The following is a 24,001-nucleotide window of genomic DNA, read 5'->3' as shown; positions in this document are numbered from 1 at the left end:
TCTGATGTTTCTCTGTTAAAGCACCAAAGTAAGGGAAAGAAGGAAGAGGAATGTATCCTAGAAAGGCTTTTCTAAACCTTCCTTCCATCTGCCTCTGAAACAGACACCAAAAACTGAAGTAACCTGCTCTTGGTAATGATAATCTTCTAGACAGATTGATAAATCCTTCAGTAATTATTGGAGCTCTAGAAGCTGAAGGAACTGTTGCATTTCTGTAGCTGTGTGTATCCCTACACGTCCATATTTTTCCAGTGCATGGATTCCCTCAGCTACATCTGATGCAGAGGCTAAACCAGTCCTTTAGCATTTGACACAAGCTCAGGAGCTCACTTAATAACCTAAAGAACTGTGCAGAAGTCTTTAAAGAGTAGCAGAGCATGACTAAGCTTAAAAAGATAAAGTGACATATCTTTGCTCTCTGAATTACTCTGTGTGTGGGTAGGGCAGAACACCTGAGACAAAAGCAGGAGGAAGGTGCTGCCTGTTGCCATTGCTGCTGAAATAAATAATGCTGCAGGAACGTGCTTTTTTTGATTTCCCAGGCAGCCATAAGCAAATTGCCACGAGTAGCACATCAGAATAAACTCGGGCAGTTGATTTGCACTTGGGCTGGCAGGAGCTCAGCCAGCACAAAGGATTGCTCACCCTGCAGAGCTCCTGTGACATCTCCCATCCCATTTCCCAGCCCGTGCAGTTTCAGCATGGCTGAGGGAAAGGATGTGTGGCTAATGCTTTAATGCTTTTCTGTGTTACAGCTAACTCCAGGTGATGTAGCAGTCCCTTAAAATCACTGTGAGTGAAATCCACTGCAGCTCCACTGGGGAATGAAGGTTTGCAGTGGTCTGTGCTGGGACACAGGAATTCCCTCCTGATGGAGCTGGTCTCAGAGCAGCACATCTGGGGGAGAGGCTTCTGTCCCTAAAACCTGCCAGCATCAAACCACGGCAGGGTTACCATGACTGGACAACATGAGTCCATCACACGTTTAAATAAATGGTTTGCTGTCTGTAATTGCTTGTTTCTCCTCTTCTCCAGAAGTTTTCCTCCACTCAGTTTTGTTGATTCAACTATTTCTCTGCTCTCTGAAGTGTATAGTGAAACTTCATATGCTTTTTGTCAGCACAGCCATTCCCAAAACATCCTGTTGCTGTCCTGTAGTTGATGGGTTCTTTAGTTCTGCAATGATTTGGTTAGAACCTTGAAGGAAAAGACTTTTTGGAATGGGATTTTGTTGCAAATTGTGTTTGTTAACCCACATTTCACTGGCCTGTCTTACAATGCTGACTGCAAATAGCACAACTGCAGGGCCAGTAAACTGCAGTGGAGAAGGAATGGGAATGGAGACCAATTATTTGGATTGTGTAGCTTGCATTTTGTGGGGACTGAGGGGGGGTAAGAGCCTCTTAAATGAAAATTGCTCTTGGTGGAATTACAGCATGAGCAATGGCCTAACCCAGCTCTGTCAAAATGATTTGGTTTTAAAAACACCTTACTATTAAAGGCGTTTAAGTTAACAAGATCATTTTGACAGAACTGGGTTAGGGAGTGACTGCACAGAGCTCTGCTGGCAGACAAGAGGCAGGAGAGGCTGGCCAGGACATGCAAGTGGCACCTTGCAGTGGGCACTGTGAGCCACTGCCATGGCAGAGTGGCTGGTTACAGCCTCACCCCTCTTCAGCTTGCTCTCAGTGGAGAACTGCCTCTTAATTTGGCTGTTTTGTAAGTGAGTAATCTTTACACAAAAGAATAATCCACTGAGGAATAAGTGTTATTATTTATGGCAAGAAGTACTCATTCCTTTGCAGAGGAAAACATGAGCATGCTGCCTTATCCAAGGTGATTTAAATCAAGTTCAGGTACAATTTAATAGATAAGTACTGGAAACAGGAGTAGTCTGGAACTGAGTTATGCAGGTGAGGTTGATGTGTTTATTTGTTGAGTATGTTCTTTTGTTGAGTATAGTTCTTTTCTGGTGGAATTTATGTTTGTTCTGCTTCAATGGCAAATTAAAAACTTTTTTTTAGGAGGGGACTGGAGGAGCTTTGAGGTCCCTTCCAGCCCAAAACACTCTGGGATTCTATGAAGAATTCCTACAAGTGGGACTGGAGCATTAAGACTTTTATTTCTCGTACTGAAGATGTGAGACTCTGTTGTGCTGCCAAACAGGGATGAGTGGAGCAGAGATAATCACTCTTCCCACGGTGGGAAGGCTTTTTGCATCATTTTGCTGCTTTTGGTGGGAAAGGACCTTCTCTGAATCCCTGAGATAGGGGATGAGGAAGCAAAAGTTGTAGTGGAGCCAATACCTAGAGAGGTAAGAACAAACCTAAAAAGTTTAAGAAACAAGAACAGTGCGAAGAAAAAAAAAAAATAAAATCAACAGATATTCCACACCTGTGAGGCCAAAAAAAAAACCAAAAAAACTAAACAACAAAAAAAACAATAAACCACAGTAAGAAATGGCTGGCACTCTTTAGGTGGTCATTAAATTAAGACCTCTAATCAATTATTTGAGCTTGCTTGTATTGTAATGAGGATTTGCTTATATTAAATTAACATCTAAGATAGAAATTACATGTTTCATGTACAAAATGTAGTAGATCCTGAAAATTCTACCAAAAAACCCCTTTTGGGCAAAAATCATCAGGTTCTTTTTTTTTTTTTTTTGTCTCTCTGGTGTAACTCATTTAAAGAAAGCAGTACCCAAGGGGTTTTTTTTACCTTAATAACAGTTGTTTAGTAACTCATAAAATCTATCACAATGAAATAGAGAGGTTAGAAGGCTGAGATGCTGCATATCATCATTGCAAATGAAATAAAGAAAAAACTTTGCTGCAGTTCTTAAGAGAGCCCTCCATGTCTCTTGTGTGGAGAAACACTAGAGTGGTTCTAAAATCTTTTAAACTGAGGTCATGGTGTAAATCAATGCACTGGCATTGAAATAAGGTGGTTTATTTGACCAGATGAATATTCTGTGCTTTGAAAATGAAAAAAAAAAAAATTTGTTAAAGCTTTTAAATATCTTACTTCTTTTTCAATGAGAAGTTTATACTTTCAGCTGCTTTTATTAACTTTATTAATATTTTTAAACAAATAACTGCATTAAAGTGGTTACCTTTTAAAGCTGCAAGATGATTTTAAAATGACTGCAGTGAAATGAGCTCTATCACAAGTGCTTTCCTCCACCCATACACAAAATGAACTTTATATCTCTGTAAGTGTCCACTGCCATGCCTGGCTCTAACTCTGTGCAAGGGGTGAACTCCCAGCTGAAACCTGCACAGATGTGAGCTCCAGAAGAGGTCCCAGTGTGTATGACATTGTTTTCTGGAGCTGGGAATGCCCTCCTGCTAGGTTATAAACCTCTTGGGAATCACTTTGTGTTGTACCTCTACAAGACTTACACACTCCATGGCTGAGTTTTATGAGCAGTGCTCCAAGATGCAAGTTCCTGTGAACAGAATCATATTTTTTTTAAACTCTATCAGCACACAGAGTTGAAAACAAACCATTCAGCTTTATCTGTACTCTATAGGCTGTGCATGCTGAACAAAATTTATGAATACAGTCTCAAGTTTTTGAAAATATAAGGCAGTTGTTTGAATCTCTGCTCCATGACATAGTGGAACATTTTCTTTCATCTATTTGCTACATTAAAGACATCCTTTATATTTTAAATATCACTTTCCCCTCTCAGGCATGCATGGAGAACTAAAGCAGTTTTGTAAACAGCTTTGCTGGATTAGAGTTGATCTGGAGTTGTATATATCAGTGTACAGGGAAACCACTCAGAAGATCACTGAAGTTTTGTTTAAAACAGCCCAAGGCCATTCAAACACGTGGAGATTAAAACCAAAAATTATACTTTTATCAACACCAGCAAAATCTTGATGAGGGTGGAGCACTGCCCCAGCCCTGGGCCAGCCCAGCCAGGAGCTGGAGCTGCTGCAGAGAGCCCAGAGGAGGCACAGGGGGAGCAGAGGATGGAGCAGCTCTGCTGGCAGGAAAGGCTGGCACAGCTGGCATTGCTCACCTGGAGAGGAGAAGCTTTGGCTGAGCTCAGGGGGCCTTGCAGGGCCTGAAGGAGCTGCAGGAAAGATGGAGAGAGACAATTGGCAAGGGCTGGAGGGACAGGAGCCAGGGAATGGCTCCAGTGGCAGAGGGCAGGGCTGGGTGGGATATTGGGAATTAGGAATTGTTCCCTGGCAGGGTGGGCAGGGCTGGCACAGGGTGCCCAGAGCAGCTGTGGCTGCCCCTGGATCCCTGGCAGTGCCCAAGGCCAGGCTGGACACTGGGGCTGGAGCAGCTGGGACAGGGGGAGGGGTCCCTGCCAGGGCTGGGGTGGGATGGGTGAGCTTTAGGATCCCTCCCAACCCAATCCATGCTGTGATTCTATGAAATACACTCTTGAAGGGCCATGTGCTTCTCTTTCTGTTGCTTAGAAAAGGTCATTCTGGATTCACTGGAATAATTTTTTGCCATTCCATACTCACCACTGCTTTAGACCATGGCATAACATAAGAAGGAAAAGTGTTACTGTGCCTCACCTTCTGGTCTTTCCTTGATTTTCAAGTCTGCCTTTACATATGGCTTTTAATGTGTTACCATAGCCTGGTTCAGTAGCCCTGTCATCCCTCCTACACATCTAACCCAGAGGATTACAATTTAACTGCTGGGCACTTCTCAATTTCCTGTTAGCCCATGTGTAAATTGCTGGGCCACACATTTAAAATGCCTTCCACCAGCTCCCAGCCACATACATGGTGTTCTGCTTGCAGGAATGGGGCAGAAAAGTAATGTCCAAATTAGGTAAGGAAATCTGGAGGAGTCCCACCTCCCTGCATTGCATGAAGTGATTCACTGATAGAGCCTGAGTGAGAACCTGTTTCCCAAATAATTCTTCAAGGCTGCTGCAGTCCAGGTTGAGCTGTAGAGAACTTTGTCCAGCTGGAGAGTCCCACACCCAGGGATGTGCCACAGTCCCACTGAGTTTTTCCCTTTGCCCTGCACTGCCCAGCTTTGCTGCCAGGGCTCAGGATGTGCCAGCTCTGTGTGCCCTGGGCTTGTGTAACTGTGCTCCTTCACTGGGGGGGTTCATGGCTTGGGGATGCATTGCTGATATTTCTGATGTGCTTTGGACTTGTTTGCCTTGAGGTATTGCTGAACACACAGCTACTGTGAGCACAGTCCAGTCACAGTGAATCTTCTGTATTAGTACATGTGCATGGGACCTAAATTTGATTGGAGTAAATGAAGAGTAACAAGCACAAAGTCTGGGGGAGGAACTGAGGAGGGATGCACTGAAATGAACTTAATGCTTTCTAAGGATTGAGAGTGGCAGTGTGAAAACCAAATATCCTGTTCTTTCTCCAACCAAAAATGTTTCTGGGGCTTTTGTATTGTTTTATCTCATTTATTTCATTTCTTTTAGAAGGCAGGCTGTGGAGATTAATTAGGAATTGTTTTCAAAAAGCTTCTTGAATGTGAAAGGAAGTATTTTATTATTATTTGGTCCTGTTGATAAAAAAACTGTACCAACTTGTGCTGTGAGTGTAAGGAAGTAATTGATGTCCACTTGGGTCCTTTTCTCTGAGGGGTTTTTAGGGATTATATACAAAGTGATTTTTCACCCAGAAACAGAGTCACACTAGAAAGAGAAGAGTACCTTACATCTAGCTCTATTCAAGCCCTAAAAAGGACTCTTAAACTGTGTTTTCAGTTTCTGCCCCCCATTTTGAATATAATCCTGGGTGTTGTTGAAGATGCTGTCTCTTGCTCTGTTTTACAGTGGCTCTATTTCTCCTCTGTTTTGATTCTAGCTCCATTAAAGAAATCCAAAAAAGCCATGTCCTGGCAGGCACAGGCACTCACTCACCCAGTCAGATATAAAGAGGATCCCATCTGAGCAAAACCAATTGCTTTGACTGAAACTTTGACTGTTCCTCTCTTTTGATACCTTCTACCCCCAGACATGCCCCTGGAAATCTCTGCCAGAAAGCAGCAGCAGTAAACTCCATTTAATTCCCTGGGCTGAAGAGGCTTTCCAGAGGGTGACTGATGCATCCCATTATTAGACTGCTCCTCTTCCTTTTCTGGGATTGAGAGAATGTCAAGACATTTAAATCCTCTGCTGCTTCTCTCACATTTTCCCCAAAACTTCCTCACCAGGGCTTGCTGTATTCTCTGATTCCTTTATTTCCAGCCCAGTTGGCAATGAGGCCTGTAAAGCTGCAGGTTTTCCTGTAATGGATATTCCCCTCATTCTGGATGCATTGTCAGAGCACTGCACTATTAGCTCACCATTCTTCCATGCTGCTTGAGAGATTGAGTTTCACTCTGCTAACAGCTCCCCTTCCCTTCTAACAAGACAAGTTTCTCACAGTTTCAGGTTTTCACGCTACAGATTTCACAGTTGCTTTGGCAATTACTGAAGTTTTAAGAAAAATACTTTCTACATTGTTTGCTTTTAGAAGAACAGCTGGTTTCTACTGGTCATGAAAAAGGTGTTCTGCATGCTTATGCCACAAGTGTGTAAAAACCACACCTATCCCCTCCAAAAAAAAACCCCAACTAAGCTCTCAGGATTTTCATAAACGTGCAACACTAGGAATAAATCTTAAAGTAGAAGAAAACCAGCCTAAAACACAGTGTGAGCTTAAAAATAGGCATTCCTACTCTCTTGTATATAGTGGTTTCTCCTGAGATTGTTTGGATATGAATCAAAGAAAATGTATCAGGCTCTTTCCACCCAAGTCCATAACCCTGTAATGAACCTCTCCTCTCTGACCACATCCCATCCAGTTTCCATGTGATCCATGGCTGCATTTCTGGGTTTGCCCATCCCTCTGGCATCAGCCCTGCTATGTTAACTTGCCTTTCCATTTCAAGGAATATTTACTCTGAGATGAAACATGCTGTGACCTTTTAGTACATCAAAGGGTAGGCAAGGAAAGAAAGACAAAATGCTCCCAAGTGTCCATCTAGGAAAATGTCTTTGAAATGAAACACAGCTGTGTGTTTTCTCTGAAAGTGAAGGAGAGACAGTGGGACCTGTGGTGCAGATGTGCATAAATGAGTTTCCTTAGGTCCTGCTAGTGGCCTGCTTTGGGAATCAAGGGTTTCACAGAGGATTTAGCAGTGCTGTTCCTCTGCTGGGCTGTGAAGGTTTGCTGGGCAGTGGTGCTGCTGCAGAGCTGATGGCTGAACAGACAGTGGGCTGCTGGACCTTTGTACACTCAAGAGAAATTTGTTTTTTTTTCTTGTGGAGGAAAGGAGCATGAGAATGCAAGAACACTATTTTGATTTGCTTATTTGACAGAATATGTGTTTGTAATTGGCCACATGAACAGTGCAGGGTAGAGAGAAGGTTGGGAGCTTCTTCAGACCCTAAGATGAACTGCAAAATCCCAGAATGGTCTGGGTTGGGAGGGACCTTCAGGATCCTCCATTCCCACCTCCCTGCCACAAGTAGGGAAACCTTCCTCTAGACCAGGTGGCTGCAAGCCCCTGAATATTTTGCTAAGCGTGTGTAATCATTCATCTGGGGCTTTTCTCAGTATTTCAGGCAATGAAAGAATACACAGAATCAATTTAACTATGCAATAATATTATAAAGTACAAATTTCAAACCTAACATGGCTTACTTATTATGTAAAAGTAAATAAGATGTTTCAGAAGGCTTTTCTAAGCTCTTTAGTCACTGATTTGAACTTTCTTTTTTTCTTTCCCCCACCAGGAATCTTTAATGACTGGAAAACTCAATGGATCATGTTTTTATCATCTAAGCTATTTTTACATTGACTGTGCTGTAAACACATGGAGGAGCTGTAAGTAAATGTACTGCGTGATGAATTGGATTGCTGCAGTCTGGAGGAAAGCAAAATAATAATTTCATTTCTGTGGTGATTTGCTTAGCCTGTGGTACAATGCCAGAAAGACTGACGGAAATGCTTATGGATACATGGACTCCACTAATAATATTATGGATTACTGTCCTTCCTTCCATTTATATGGCTCCAATGAATCCATCTCAAGTACTACCAAGTGGATCCAGTACGGGACTAAAAAGGCTGAATGAAGAACAAAGAGTTTTGCACCGTTCCAAGAGAGGCTGGGTTTGGAACCAAATGTTTGTGTTGGAAGAATTTTCTGGACCTGAACCAATCCTGGTTGGCCGGGTAAGGCAAGATTTGGGTTTCTTTCTCTGAATGTATAAATGTAGGGCATGAGAAGGTCCTCAGTCATTGGCACCCTTTAAGGAATTTCAGATTGAGGTGCTTTGTGATTCCAAAATAGCTCTCTAATACCCATAGCTTTGTGCTTTGAATGTTCCTGACTGTATGGTTTCCTAGTTAGCTAACCTGCTGTTTCCAACAAAAATATGCACATTCCATTTGTCAAAAAACCCCACAAGCCTGTTCACATCCTTTCTTTTGTACCATTAGTCACCACTCCTCACCTCTGTCAGCTGAAGATTTTTACCAAAGCAGCTCTTTGCAATATGTTCCTGTGCATTCCTAAAGGTTGTTACACCTAAAGGTCATGTTCTATCTCCAGTCTGATGAATCAAGTTGTTTATGCTCTGAGCATTTTTAAAAAACAAGAACAAAAAAGGAAAGTGTGGACCATACAGCAGATTATGGGGTCCTAGTTTATATGAAGGTCTATGCACACATATGGAATAACATTATTGCCACGGATTTTATAATTTATTTCAAAGTTAGTAAGATAACACAGGGCAAATTATAATATTTTTCAGTGTCCCAGCTTTTCTGCTGCCCTGAAGCTTTGCTTGTTGCCATGCATTAGTTTATTCTGCAGCTCAGTGTGTTACCTCCAGTCAGTGAATCAGCCTTGCACTCCTATGAGCCATCTGTATCCATCAGGGATGAATTATCCTTAGAATTATTCTTAGAAAAGAATGATCTGTTCATAAATGCATGTGTGGCAGTGAGCAGGTATAAATACCTTAATTGTTTATCACTAAAGTTCAGTTCCCTCTGAACAACCAAGTGCATTATTGTCTTATTACTACTGAGGTTGAGCTACTGAGGTTGAGTAAAAAGAAATCTAGGCAAAATTATAGATAACAGTTAATTTCATGGTAATCTTGGAATTCCTATGGAAAAAGGAATAGCATATAATATAACATAGGGACTGTCAATAGCTATCTGTTATTGAAGAGAACACAGATCAAGTGCATTCCCAAATCTTCCCCAGTGCCACTTTCCAGGCGAGACTCAGGGTCAGGAGGTGTAATGAGCTTTCTATCCAGTGACTTCTGGTGCTGTGTCAATTTACATTTATATCAGGTATTTGGTATCTGTTCTCATTTGTTTCTCTGGGGTTAGTAACGTTCTCAATTTCACAGAGACAGCAATGTGCATATTTCACATCTTCAAATGTTTTATTCAACCCATTCTTTCTGGAGTATTTTAGTTGAGCCTTTAAAATTATTTTGAGAAGCTGGGGAGAATCCTGGGTTCGTGCTTTGTGGTATTTTGATTTTCTGGGTATATCCAGGTCTAAATATTTCTTCTATTGTAAGGTCTTTTTGGGTGATTATAATATCCTGAATTGTTTGAGTCATTGGTGAATAGAAGTGGGTGGGTTAAACTAAGCCAAACCAAGGAAGACATAATCCACTCTTCTGCTGGCATTTTAAATAGAATTAGCTAAAATGCTGTGACAGTCTATTTGTTGAGACTGCTGCATAATTAAAACACTGCACGTTATAGACGGAAATGAGCAAGAAGCCAAGTTCGTTCCCATAGGGAGGAATTTTTGGTTTATTCATTAAAATGACTTAGAATATTTTTGGAATTCTTCTCTCTATTTTTTCCTCCCTCTCCAGAAACATCATCCATATTTCTGACTTATTTTTCTTTCCTAAGGCTTGTGAGTGCTGAGTGCTTTAGGCTGGTGTGCAGTCAGTGGGAGCAGAGACACTCCACAGCTTCCAGAGCTGCTCTTCATCCTTCCTGCCTGGAAAGCAGAGACTCCCTCAATTACACTTCTTGGCAATCCTTCCCAAAACTTTAGGGTGTGCAGAATGTCACAAACAAAATGCTTTCCTTTTCAGTGAAGCTGTGGTTTGTCCCCTGTCACGCTCGTTGGTTTCTTTTCCACTGCAATTTAAAAATCTCCTTTTCAGAACTCGTAGTAGATTTGCACTCACCTGGTTCCTCCTCCTGGACACACTTGCTCCAGCCTTTTGAGATTTTCCCCTGCCAAAGGATTTGCACACCTTGGGTATCTCCTTTGTTCTGGAACTTTATTGACTATTTCTTCTGCACTATGACTTACCTCGATTTTCTTTTTTCTTTTTTTTTGCCAGACTTTGAATGAGGGACACTCAGTAAAACAGGATATAGTGAATTAGTGCAGAGAGTTTAACACTGTGGAGAGACTGATATAAAATGTCTGCCCCATTTTTTGCTGTATCTTCTGCATGTAAATGTTCTTTTGTCCTGTTACAAAATCAGTCTTGCTTGCCATGTGCATTTTACATTGTATAATCTTCAAACAAATATTTTCTTTGGTAGTTAATTGCTTCAAAGAAAACATTCTAGAAGCAAATCTAATTATGTAGATCTTTGTTACAGTTTTGGTCCCTACACTGTTGTAGAGGGTACCCGGCACTTTTCATAGCCATGCATGTTTTGTGCAAACATTTAATTAGATGCTTTGGAGAATAAATACAAAAATAAGTCTTGCACAAACAAAAACAATACACACACAAGCAGAATTTGTTGCATATTCTCAAATGTACCTTTGAAACCCACTGAAAATTCAGCTCTTAAGAACTGTTCAGAAAAGAACTGATACTTAAATGATGGTTTTCATGTTAGTGGGTGGAAAGGCAGTGAGTAGAAGCATTTGGTCCCAATGGAATTGGTGGAATATATCAGTAAATAGAACTGAAAACTGAGATTAATTTTATAGGATACAAACAGAACATAAATCACTTTGCAAATAAAAGCCTGAATGCAGAGTCTGCAAGGTCCCCATTGGTTAAAATGGTCTCAACCAAAGTTTGGGAAGTGCAGAGAAATTTAGCAAGGCAGGATTACACAGGTCTGTAGCATCTTTTATTAAACTGCTCAGTTTTTCCAGGGGAAACAGCTTCCAGACACGAAGGCTCTTCTCCAGAGTTTTAAGTTTTGCAATGCAACTGCTCACACTTCAAAGGTGCTTGTTCATTGCTGCTCTGCATGGATAAGGAGAAATAAATGCATTCCTAGTGTATTTGCTCTAATAAATGAAGTAATCTGGGGTGAGACTAATAGGAGGAATTAATGTGAACACCTTTTAAAGTGCTGTCTTTCTTCAATGACTCGAGTAAAGAACCGGAGCAAATCTTTTGCTTTCATTCTTCAACCTCTTAGAATGAATTTGAGCAATATGCTCTTTTAATGCCAAATTTTGTCATTATGTTTGGTAAGATCAAGCTCAAAATGAGCAAGTCTACTTGAGTTCACATGTCTGTAAAGAAGCACTTTCTGAATTTATGAGATTTCCCTATAAAACGCCACAAGTATTCTAGTTTCCTTTTACTTTTTTGGGCTATGTTCATATTGCATTTATTTTGCCACATGATATTTTTATAGAATCATGGAATAGAATATTCTGTGTTGGAAGGGATCCCCAAGGATGATCCAGTCCAGCCCCTGTCCCTGCAGCCCCCCAGCAATCCCCCTGTGCATCCCTGGCAGTGCTGTCCAAGCTCTCCTGGAGCTCTCAGGGCTGGGACCATTCCTGGGGAGCCTGGGCAGTGCCAGCACCTCTGGGGAGCAGAACCTTTCCCTAAAACCCAACATAACCCTGCCCTGGCCCAGCTTCATGCTCTGTGTCCCTCCTTTGGACATTCCCTAGTAGCTTTATATTTTAATAAATTCCATATTATTTCGATCTGTACAGGTAAGAATTTGCATTTTGAGAATCCTGCAAAATAACCTTTTATGTGTTCGTGCAGCACACATCACATGAGTTTGGGCTTATTCCCAGCACCAGAACACTGAGCCACAGATTTGCAAACACCCTTTTGCACTTCATTCTTCCCCCCCTTCACCCACAGAAGCAGGTACGTACCTTACAAAGCTTCTGTGCCTCCTTCAGGAGCCTCCCCATCCTGCACAGTGCTGTCAGCAGTTTGCAGCCTCCCCGTGGCTGACAACCTCGTTCAAGTGTAGAGTGATATGTCTTGTGACACTGCATGCTGTCCCTGTGGACTTGATTAGTTGGGTACAACTTCTCCTCGCTGTACACTGCTGCATTTCCTCCCTCTCCTCTGCATGCACTCACAGCACCACGGCAGATGTGCTGTGAAATCTGGGCTGTAGCAAATGCCACTGTTCTTTCACAGGAGACAGCCTCTGAATTCACAATGACAGAGGTAATAAAGTGAAAAAAGCATTAGGAAGCTGCATTTGGGGTCTTGCAGCTCCTGTTTTATGGACCATGTGTTGTTCGGGATGCTTTACGTGGGTTTGGACCTGGTTTAATAGATTTTTTAAGCAAAAATCTGGGGTAGTTAATGTAATAACAGTTGTTGGAATAATAGAATATCCTCAGGTGGAAGGGATCCACAAGGATCATCCATCCAAGTGCATCTTCTGACCCTGGGCTGGGACCATTCCTGGGGAGCCTGGGCAGTGCCAGCACCCTTCCTGTGTCCTCACTCCAGCTTCTTGTTCCAGCCTGTCTGTACATCCAGGGTGCTCCATCCATGTGCAGAACCCAGCCCTTGTCCGTCTTTGCTAAACCTCAGAAAGCATGGAGAGAATGAAAAAGGGAATGGAGGACACAAAAGTTGTTTGTTTGTGTTTGTGTTCCCTGGCTTACCGATGAATGAATCCAAATTTAGGTCCACGAGAAGTCACTCAGGTTGGTGCTGTGTCACACCACTGCACTGGCAATACTTCCCAGGCTGTCCCAGAACCCCAAGACTTTTTGGATTTCCCTGTTTCCAGTCCCAAAATAACAGATTGCCTGTTTTGTCTGTGGGGAGAGGTTTGGGAAGTGAGTGTGGCAGGGAAGAGCAGTTGCTGTGGCACATTTGTGCCTGGTCCAGGGCTCTGGAGAAAAAATCCTGGAAGAGAGGAAACCAGTGAGGCTCAGAACCAGCATGGCCAGGTCAGCTCGTTTTGTGGTGAGCTCAGGGAGGTGTTTTCCTCCTGTGACTCCTTCTGAATTAAGTGGTTTGTGACTCTTTCACTCTGTTAAGTGCAGATTTTCTTCAATGAGAAAATTTATGGGATGAGGGAGCTGGGCAACTTTTGCTGTTTGGATCAACAGAGATTTTTCCTCAATGTTTGGGGCTTGGGTTCAGGTCTGTGGAGGAGAAACAATTTTCCTGCAGGAGGAGCAGTGGAGAAGAATCTTGTTCTCAAAGTGCTTCAGGCTGAGCTACTGTAAAACCTGAACCTGGAAATGCAGAGAGCACTTATAAATAGCTTGGAGCTGTATGTTCTACATTATCCATGCTCTGTGCAATCCTTGATTTCTCCACCAACATGCATTTTCTGTTTTCCCCAGGAAATGGGAAAATGTTACTTGTTTAAAATCATGACTAGTTCTGCTGAAGTGCAAGCGATGCAAACAGGCAAAATAAATAATTGTTTTAGTTAAACAATTCCTTCCTCACGTTTTGCTTTTCATTCCTGCCCTGAGCTTGTGATTACAATGGCTGCCTGAAAATCATGTTGTACTCAAGTGATGCAAACCAGAAATGTATGTAAATAAGGCTAGCAGTATTTTGAGGGATGAATTTTTCCCTGAGTGAAAAAAAACTTTGTGACATATAGGAGTAGCAAAGTTCTAGCATAAATTTCATAGAATACAGCATAGTCCTACATTAATGCTTTGTTAAAGTTTTCACAGCACAGCAATCACAACACCATATAAACAGATTCTACCCTTTTTTTTCCTAATACACACTTGTATTCTTTTCTATGATTTAAATGCATGCCATAAAATATTCAATATCTGAAATGCTGCAAAGTCAACATTGCCTTCTGAGCCTTAGATTTTTGTTGCTATTATATACTAATTTTCCTGCTTAATTTTAATAAATTCCCAGAAGCTGAAACGTATCAATTATTTTGCTACTATATTCTTTATGAAAAATACTAATTCCTCCCACCTTTTGTGTGCTTGAAAGGGAAGAGGTGACTGTGTGCTGCACAAAATGTTTCCATACTCTCAATCAGCTTAGTAAGCAGGAGTATAACTAGCTAAGAAAAACTCTTTGTAATTAAATGCTACTGCAAAGACAATAACTATAGCAGACAACATTTTACAGAAGTCAGATAAAAGTATTGGGTTTTAAAATGATATTCCTGAGCCTGCACAACTTTCATTTGTTTCTTTTTTAACTGAGAACAAGTTCAGAGAAGAATTTTAAATATAAAACATAAATTTAAACAAGAACAATTTGACTGACCCGACAGCGTCTACATTTTCTACTACAGTGTAAAACACATTTTACTGATTTTTCTAAGATTTAAGAAACAAGGCATATCTCCAGACACTGAAAATCTCATTTCTGTGTATTTCTGGGAGTATTACTGAATAAAGTTGAACACTTTCATGCTCCTTCATCTGCAGCCTGGGGCATGATATAACCACAATTTAAGCAGAGACACAACTTAAACCCCTTGAACATCAGCTATAGAACAGGACAGCTAATAACTTCAAAGAGGCATTTTATCAGGAACTTATGAATCCAGCATCTTAAAGGGTCAAACTGCAAAACACCAGGCACCTCCTCAGCTGCCTGTATTTTCTTTCATGGAATAGGAAAATGTTTATGATGTGAAGAATAACTTAAAAGTTGGGCAGGGGTTTTGCTAGTGTTTTTTTTTTTTGTTTTATTTTGTTGTTGTTTTGTTTGGGATTTTGTTTGGGATTGGTGCCTTTTTTATTTCCTTTTTTTTTATTTTAATGAATGGTTTAAGTTACTTTAGCATTATTCACTTAAATTTCTTTGTCGTGTTTTTCTGGAGTCGCAAACATTTCTGATATTCTGAAAAAAAGAGCAGCTAATATTGAGCATTTTGTTTGCAAAGAATCAAAAGCTTGTGTGCTTTTCAATATATTGATCTGAAAACTTTATCTTTCTCTCAGTGAAATGCTGTCCAAGTATGCATGCAAGATGTGCAAGATGCTGAAGTGACACTATCAAAGATTGAGTTGAGCCTTCCCCATGATATTCTGGGATGCCCTATGATTGTTTAGTCCTTCCAAAATTGCTTCAGTAAATGGTTTTCAATTTCTACCTGGAGGGGCCACCCCTCGTGCTGTCAGGATGCTTCAGTTCCAGTTGTCAATTTAACTCCCAATTAGTGCCAATTGTGAGGGGAGTTTTTTTGCTAAAAGTTTGTCCTTGCTGAACTTGACAAGCATATTTCCCATTCATCCATCAGCTCTCAGGTAGATGTGATTTCCCAGAAGTGCCAGGATGTGTTTTTCAACCAGTGAAGAGAAAGGGAAGTTTTATTGTTCTCAGGTCCAGATAGGATATTCCTCAATTTGCCATGGATTTGTGTAACAAAGCCCTTAATTTTGTATTGAAGTGAGAATTTGGGACCAATTCCTTTGGAGGCTGTAGGCTTCCAGTAAGAGCTGTGGAGCTGAAATGGTGATACCTCATCAACTGGGCCACACTGAGAAAGGCTTTAGAGCTGCTGGGCAGGACTGTATTTTTAGGATGTAATAAATATTCAATCACAGGAACCACAAGAAAAATAAGTTTTCAAGTGAAAATAATGATAATGAGTTTGTATAAATTCTGTAATAAAAGTTGGGTTTTCTTCCTGTTCTGGTAAAGTCAAAGAAGGAAAAGAGAGCTATAGTGTGTGTGGTGCAACAGACCAAGGAATTCTCAGCTGAGGGTCTTTTGTTTGGGGTTTGGCTTTTGATTTGGGGATTTTGACAAAGCCAGGGATGTTGATGTTGGGCAATTTATGGTGTCAGTTCCATTACAGAAATAATTTGCTGCAATAAATATTTTAGGTGGTGTTTAAAGGTAGCTATTATTTGCAAGCAATGTTAAGTTTTAACATAATGATATAATGCTAATGTGTGAGGCATGTAGAATTGTAAAATAAATGCAGATAATTTCCCTGAAGATATTTAGGCAAATATTAATATGTTTGAATAGCCTCTCAGTGATCCCCGAGGAACACCTGTAGTGACACAGAGCACTTTATAACTTTCCTTTTTCCTGAGGAAGTGTAAAAATTCCCCTGCAAGGATTTCTTTTCAAGCCTTTATTTTACAGCAGTCATGCCAGCAGCTAAGCAAAAGTAAGTGTAGCTCTCCCAGGAGGCTGTCAGTGGCATTCCTGAATTAACCACAGGAATCATTAGGAGCCACAGAAGACATCCCTGTGCTTGCTGCGGGCTCTGGGCTCAGGAGCTGCTTCCCACCCAGCCCCTGGTGAGCAGAGGCACAGCTGAGCTGGGTTCCAGCCTGGGAATGAGCTGGAATAAAAGGCTGGCTGGCAGGGCATCGCTGGAGGTGAGCAGCAGTGCTGCCAGCACAGCCAGCAGGAGGGACTCAGAGCAGTGCAGAGCCTTTGGCTGGTTTCAGTCCAGGAGCCACATTAGCTAATTCTGCTTCTCCTGGCTGGGGAAGGGAGGGTGAGCCATAGGGGTGCTGCTGCCAGGGAGGGAAGGGGCATTTTCCAAAGGGTGCTGCACCCAGCCTTGCAGCACAGGGAGCACACAGCAGCTGAACCAAAGCACTCCTCTCCCATCTGTTATTTCCCATGGCCATCGTGCCACAGGCACCATCAGCATCTATGACATCTGCACACCCAACTGAAGAAGTCAGGATTTTCAAGCAAATGGGCAAAACCACTGTGTTTTTCAATTAGCTTGGGATACTTGGCAGCAGAACTGGTGCAGCATGAACCTGTGTATAAAAGCATGATGCACAAGGCTCAGAATCTCATAGTGCTCACCACAGAGAGCTTATTAAAAATCTGCTGTATTTTTACAGAATAAGGTTCCTAAATGGAATTACTGATAGACTTGCTATCTTGCTATTCCCTTTTCACTCTTATTTATCTTTTTTTTTTTTTTTTTAATTTTAAATTGCCTGTTTTTCAGGCTTTAATCATTATTCAGTCTAAAGCATTTCACGTAGACCACTTTGCAATTCCTGGTGTTGTCCTGCCATCCTGACAAGAAAATACAATGTCCAGAGGCAAAGGGAAAACGCTTGTGCTTCTCTCTTCACATAAAATCATCTGAAACAAGAATTAATGCCAACACAATATTTCCAACTTGTTCATTTATTTCTGCTAATTAATGGGTCTTGATTATGCTGTTGGCTATCTCACATGAACTGAGAGCAGGTGCTCTAAATGTTCAAGGGCTTTTTATTGAGTTTTTGTATGAGCAAATGGAAGTTATTTTACTTGGGTCTGTAAGACCGAACTGACATTTAAACTGTGGGGGTTTTTTTTAAAGAAATCTCAATGTAAAATTGTTTCTTGGAAAAATTTTTAAAATGTTGTACATATCCTCAAAGCACCCTCAGCTACAGCAAATGAGTACTGGTGTACCAAGTAGCAATAAATGTGAAAGCTGTTAACACTCCCATTTATATCAAGAAGCCTTGACTAAAATTTTGATCCATTTTGTTTGGTAGGAGACAATTCCTGCCTCGAAGCTGTTGCTGTCTAATTGAGATATGCAATTTATTAATAGGTGAAATGAGATATAGTAGGAAATAAGTGTATACTTCAGTATGTTGAATGCCCAGTGGAGTTATCATAGCTCAAAAATAAAGAAAGAAAATGGACAACACTGAATTGTCAGGCAATGTTAGGCTTCTCTTTCTGTGTAGAAGGCAATGGCACTGGTCATTCCATTACAGTATAATTTTGTAATTGATCTAAATTCTACCCTTCCAAAAGACCACCTGCTCATTCCTGCCTATCACTGGTAAGCCAAGGACTGCATGGAGCTGAGCAGTCTGAATGCAAAAACAAATATTTGGATTTTTTAAGGGAATTTTTCAGTAAATGTTTCTATCTAAATGAAATGCATCAAATCCTGAAGCAGACAATTCTCTATGAGGGACAGACTGATGGATAATAAAGTAAACTTTGCTCTGTCAGGCTGGAGGTTGCCTCTGAGACAGTAGGTTCATTGCAGTGCTTTGAATGGGGATGAAATGCATTGTTTTATACTCACAGAGTGAGAAAAACCATAGCATGGCTGAGGCAGTATTTATCCCACATTCAACATATTCAGAATCTGGAATACATCTGTAAGTTTTTGTTGAATAACTGGATAAGACAGGAGATACTTTTCCTGCTCTAAACCAGGCAGATGTGGCTCTGTTTTCCAGTTTCACTAGGCATCCAGTCCCTCCTAATGTATTTAATGTAAAGTCTAAAATACAGTTTATGCAGGGTCTGGTGGAGCCAGGGAGATGAAACCAAGAGCACTGACTACACTGAGATGAAAACTGGTGTTTGTGTGTGTGTGTGTGATGTGTGATCAGGTTGGTGGTGTTAGGGAATATTAATGGGATTTCTGTTAAGGGGAACCACAGTAACCACAGGGCAGGAGTTTCTTTAGGGAAATTGTTGCTCTTTCTGCCATGAAGTAAGTGTAGGAGCACAAGAAAACCACAGCACTTGGGTGGTTTGCTTAGAATGTTAGAATGGCCTCCCTGAGCTCAGCCAAAGCTTCTCCTCTCCAGGTGAGCAATGCCAGCTGTGCCAGCCTTTCCTGCCAGCAGAGCTGCTCCATCCTCTGCTCCCCCTGTGCCTCCTCTGGGCTCTCTGCAGCAGCTCCAGCTCCTGGCTGGGCTGGCCCAGGGCTGGGGCAGCTCTGCAGGTGCTCAGGGTCTCACCTGGGGGCACAGGGGCAGAATCCCCCTGCCCACGCTGGGAGATCAGCCCAGGGTGAAGTTTCACAGAATAGTTGGGTTGAAAGGGACCTTAAATCCCATCCCATCCCATCCCATCCCACCCCAGCCCTGGCAGGGACCCCTCCCAGTGTCCCAGCTGCTCCAGCCCCAGTGTCCAGCCTGGCCTTGGGCACTGCCAGGGATCCAGGGGCAGCCACAGCTGTATGGGCACCCTGTGCCAGCCCTGCCCACCCTGCCAGGGAATAAATTTTTTCCTAATATGCAATCCAAACCTACATCCATCACTTTGAAGCCATTCCCCCTTGTCCTGTCTCTCCAGGCTCTCTAGTCCATGTAGATTGACCCCTGTAATGTTCTTGACCTGTCCCAATCTTTTAGAAATGCTGTTGAACTTTTCTCTAGTGTCTGTGCCCTTCATCCTCAATGCAGCAGCATTGGGAGCTGAAAGGGAAAGAAGAAAAAAAAAAAGAGAATGCACTAAAGGTAATTTTGCACGTGGTACCATGTTCTGCTTTGCAATAAGAGAAGATTTTCAGCCACTCAGAAATCCTTTATTTTATAATCTCCCCTATTGATCACACCTGTATTGAAATCCTGAACGTGGGAGCTCAGACATTCTTTGCTGGGCATCTCAGAAATAATTGGGTTATCATTTATTTCATCAGGGTATCAAAAAGGGGTAATGAGACATCCTTTAATCTTTAAAAGTGTTTTGTCATTCTGTGCCTTACCAACAGAACACTGGTCTGGATTCTTTTGGAAATGCAGATTGCTCATTAGGAACGCATGCAATGAAATAATTTAAAAGGGGGAATGTTCATCCTGTGTATTCCTAAATCTCCACTATTTGCAATTGACTCTTCATATGAAACATTTCTTGTTAAGGCTATTTGGAGAGGCATAAAGTGTTCTGTGTGCTAAATCAAAGCTGCAATGGTTTCACTTACAGGAATTAATGATGGCCCATGAAAGTAGAAAAGATATTGTTGTGTATAACCTGTCACAGCCAAACTGGGGAAAGGTTTGTCCTTGCTACTTTTCTGGCCTTTTATTACAGAGAGCAGGAAGAACAGTCAATGACCACTTATTAATGATTTTCTCTGTCCTTTATTGTAGCTTTAGGTACATTAGGCTCTCAGTAATTATCTCATTCATAATCCTCCATAACAAGTAATACTTTCTGCATCTTGTGAAGCATAATTGGAAAATATTTTCTTTGGATGTACACTATTTCTGTTCTCTCAAGAGTATCTTGCCAAGGAAAAATGAGCAAGCATAATTTTATACAGGTAATCAAATCTCTCAAATGTTGGCACATTTTCCTTTATCTCCATGGGACCAAAAGCTGACCTTCAAATAGACCTAGGCATTAAAGGGGAGAATTTCAGCACAAAATTAGAACTCAAATAAGCTTGTATAAGGCAGCTTGAAAACAGAAGTGCTATTTTGAGTTATTTGTACTGTATTTGTACTACAGAATATTCAGTTTAATTAATGCAGAACTGCAAGGGAACATACATACACACACACTATATATTAGTCTAAGTGCATGTGTTGTGTCTTTGTGTATATATAGATATGTCTAATACATTATTTAAACCCTGGCTTATAGCAGGAGTTTACAGCCTTTCTAAATAGTTCTATTTTTGCCCACTTAGAACTCCAAACCACATCTTGATGTAGGTTTTATTTTACTGTGTTGAGCAAAATAAATGTGAGGGGGAGGGAAATAAAGAAAGAAATCAGCAAGTCTTTAGATTCCTCTTGGGTTGCAATACCCAGCAGAACAGTTAATTTATTCCAAACTTTCTGACATAAATCATGCTGAAGGGGAGACAAGGAAGCCCTAAGGGACTGCAGATACAAAGCTGAGGACTGGTTTCAGGCTGAGCAGACACTTTAATCTGTGCTGGACCTACAAAGAAACCTTTCAGCCTCCATTTTTTTGTTGTGGAATTGAACATTCTCATTTCTATTCTCACTCATTTCAGTATCAAGGGCTCTGGTGAGTGCAGAACCCAGGGAAAGATGATACTGAGAGAGCATGTGAGTCCCCAGCTGTAAATAATTCACCAGGACTCTGTGGTGTAGTGTATAACCCAGCAAGATAGCTGCCATGTTCACTGTGCCCAAGCTAAAGGAGATTCTAGATGGCTCAGGCAAGTTTTTTTTTTTTTTTTTTTTTTTTTCCTATTCTAGCTTAGAAGTTTGGCTTGACTTTACTTGCATATTTAAATGCAGCAGTTGGTAATTCAGAATTTTATGGTGTGAATATGCTCATTCTTCAATACCAGCTCTTGGATGATTTTAAATTCCATTTTCAGTTAGCTAATTTATTTCATGGCTGTCCTATGTAAAGTCTGATAATTGAGGTCAGAATTTGGTTTTTTATCTGCTTGGGTCAAGATTTTTCTATTTTGCATTGCCATGAAAATATCCACTGAGTTCTTCCAACTATAACACTTGAATTCTAAGATAATGTGCTTAGTGAGTTTTTTGTTAATTATTGCCTTAATTCACTGTGAAAACACTGGTAGAAATGGGATATTCAGTAATTGGCTTTTTAAATCTGGTGCAAGTATGATTAAAAAAAAAAAAAAAAACAAACAAAACAAAAAACTAGAAGGAACAAAAACAATACAGAAGTTATATTTTGAGCCTGAATTAAAACAGCAATGGAGACGAGGTGACTTGGTAATAGTTTTGATGATCTGTTTCTGGTTTATTTGCTGATGGAACAAGCTCAGATCACCTGTCTGTCTGGGATGTGAGTGAAGGTAGGAAGCAAACCTGAGGCAGGCTCATAGCTCAGGCCAGTGTTCCCTCTCCAGAGGAACAAGGACCTTTTTCCAAGGGGTCCTGGCAGTCTGAGGGGGCTCTGTTCTGGAAGTTCTTACCTTTGCACACAAAAATTGAACATCATGAGCAGAGCAAAGAGATAAAGAGAAAGGGTGTGACTGGGGAAGGGAATTGAGAAGGGTGGGAGCTGCTGTTCAGCTTTCTGTCCTGGGGAGAGGAATTTCAACCACCTGCCTGATTACATGGGTGAAATGCTGGGGGAGGACACTGCCAGCACTTTTCCTGTTTCTCTGAAGTTTGGCTGTGGAGCTCTGTCCATCAGGCTCTCTGTCAGAGGCTGTGGCTGGTTTTACACCCTGGTGCAGTGGAATGCTCACATTGTGCAAAGTGATGGCTGGCAGCTCCTTCCCAGCCTGGAAAATGGCATTCCATGGTCTCAGAGCTAGGGAGAGTTCAGGTGGAGGTGCTGAGGCTGCTGGTGGGTTTTGAAGCCATCAGCCAATGCCCAGATTAGTGCTGAGAGCTGACCTCACCCAGCTGAATGGCCTGGGCGTCGCTGAGGAAATCAGATTTTGTCACCCTCTGATGGCACTTCTCCTTTGGAGGTGAGGTGACCTCCAACACCCCTTATTTCCTCTCAGTGTTCTTTGAACTATACCTCAGACTATTTTATATATAGCTGGGTTTAACATGAGTCAGTGTTTCTTGTGAAGCTTGCACATGCTTGGAGCCTGTCTGGAAATCAGGCCTTGATGAAAGGATGTGCATTTGCACATTTGGTCAAGTCTTAGGGCTGGATAACGTGTTCAGTTTTTAAAATACAAACTTAAAATGATGAAAAGCCCCTGTTAGAGTGCAGGCAATGCAAAGGCCACAGCAGGGAAGTGAGAGGGGTGGCACATTCCCTGGCAGGACATGCATGGTGACACCTCTCTGAAGAGCTGGTGAGCCTGTACAAGTTCTGCATTATTTGCTGAACTGGAAATGGTACCATGCACCTTTTCCAGCTGCATTGTGCCTCCCTGTACTGAAATGAGCTTCCACAAACTTCACTTCAGAGTGTTTGACATTTTTATTGAGGTTTGTATCCTTTTGTCCTGTAAAACAGTGTCCTTTGCACATTCAATTCCTTGCTCACAGGGTCAGCTTCAAAAGGTTCAAGAACTTAGTGGAGCACTTCTGTTGTAAGATGATGAAACCTTTGCTCCCCATACTTATTTTTCTCCCTCTCTGCATTGCTTTATGCTGATAAGAAAGCTGAAGTTTGAGAGAGAGAATTTTTTTTAAACCCTTTGCCATTTACTTTCAATTTGTCCAAGTACAGCCTATCTGTGCTGACTCCATGTTCAGTATTATCATTAGGGCAACTTAGGGAGTGGGAACAAAGGATTGTGGGAATAGCAGAAAGGAAGATTTCAAAGGAATTAATCTTTATTTTTACTTTTTTTTTAAATTTTATTTTTTATATATTGTCCAGCTGTTCATTGTCATTTAAGATACTGGTCAGCTTCACAAATGGATGAAACTTTCTCTGCTGGAAATAGGAATTTCAGAAAATTAGTTTCTTTCTAAATGCAGGAGATTAATATTTGAGCTGAATAGAGACTCTGTGCTGTTGTAGCTGTTTGTTTGAGACATCTTTTGTTCTTGGAATTCTCTTGGAGCTGAGTGAACATTTGCATCACAACAAACATTTTTTATTCCCAAGACTTTGACACAGTCAGGCAGGTCTGGAGAGGGAGCTTGCTGCTTCTGTGTTCCTCTTAGTATTCATCTTAATTCATCACACTGGGTTCGTGTGGCATAAAAACGGGATGCACTTCACTGAAAATATGTGAATATATCCTCAGAAATATGCAGTTGTGTGTACCCTGAGATGAGAGAGTCACTTTTAGTATCTATATTGGCTTTTGAAGCAGCAATAAAGGAAACTCTGCAATAATAACTGAGCACTTGTGACTGGCAAACACACTCCTGCAGTTCAGAACTGGAATATGAATGGGCACCACAGGAGGTTTGCCCATTTCTGATGGAAACAGTTTTAACAGCATGAAATTATGAATCTACTCAGTGCAAATGAGACTTTATTATGCTGAGAGTCCAAAAATGATGCTTCATTTATTAAATTAATACAAAAATTGTATTCAGATGGTGTTGGAGAGTTTTGCAGACCTTCCTGAATATCAGAGCTGAGGCTGAAATCATTGACTTGGGTTATGGGAGGTAATGGTGAAAACAGGACAAGCTGCCAAAAACTTCCTATTCTTTGCTTGATTGAAATGAATGTGTATTTGGAACAGCACCTGTCACA

The 24,001-nt window shown here is 41.3% G+C and overlaps 1 protein-coding gene across 1 annotated transcript in view; it reads left to right on the top strand.

Annotated features, from left to right (window-relative positions):
• Window positions 1-24,001, top strand: part of CDH8 (cadherin 8) — a 149,790-nt gene that overhangs the window by 6,930 nt on the left and 118,859 nt on the right. The window contains exon 2 of the mRNA XM_056500593.1: window positions 7,736-8,177. Within this exon, the coding sequence (XP_056356568.1) occupies window positions 7,926-8,177 (252 nt within the window). The 5' untranslated portion in view covers window positions 7,736-7,925. The remainder of the gene's footprint in view (window positions 1-7,735; window positions 8,178-24,001) is intronic.

The sequence above is a fragment of the Oenanthe melanoleuca genome, chromosome 11, assembly GCF_029582105.1.
Source record: "Oenanthe melanoleuca isolate GR-GAL-2019-014 chromosome 11, OMel1.0, whole genome shotgun sequence".
NCBI classification, from domain to species: domain Eukaryota; kingdom Metazoa; phylum Chordata; class Aves; order Passeriformes; family Muscicapidae; genus Oenanthe; species Oenanthe melanoleuca.
The sequence above is the reverse complement of the archived record's forward strand: the minus strand, read 5'-3'. Positions and strand labels throughout refer to the sequence as shown.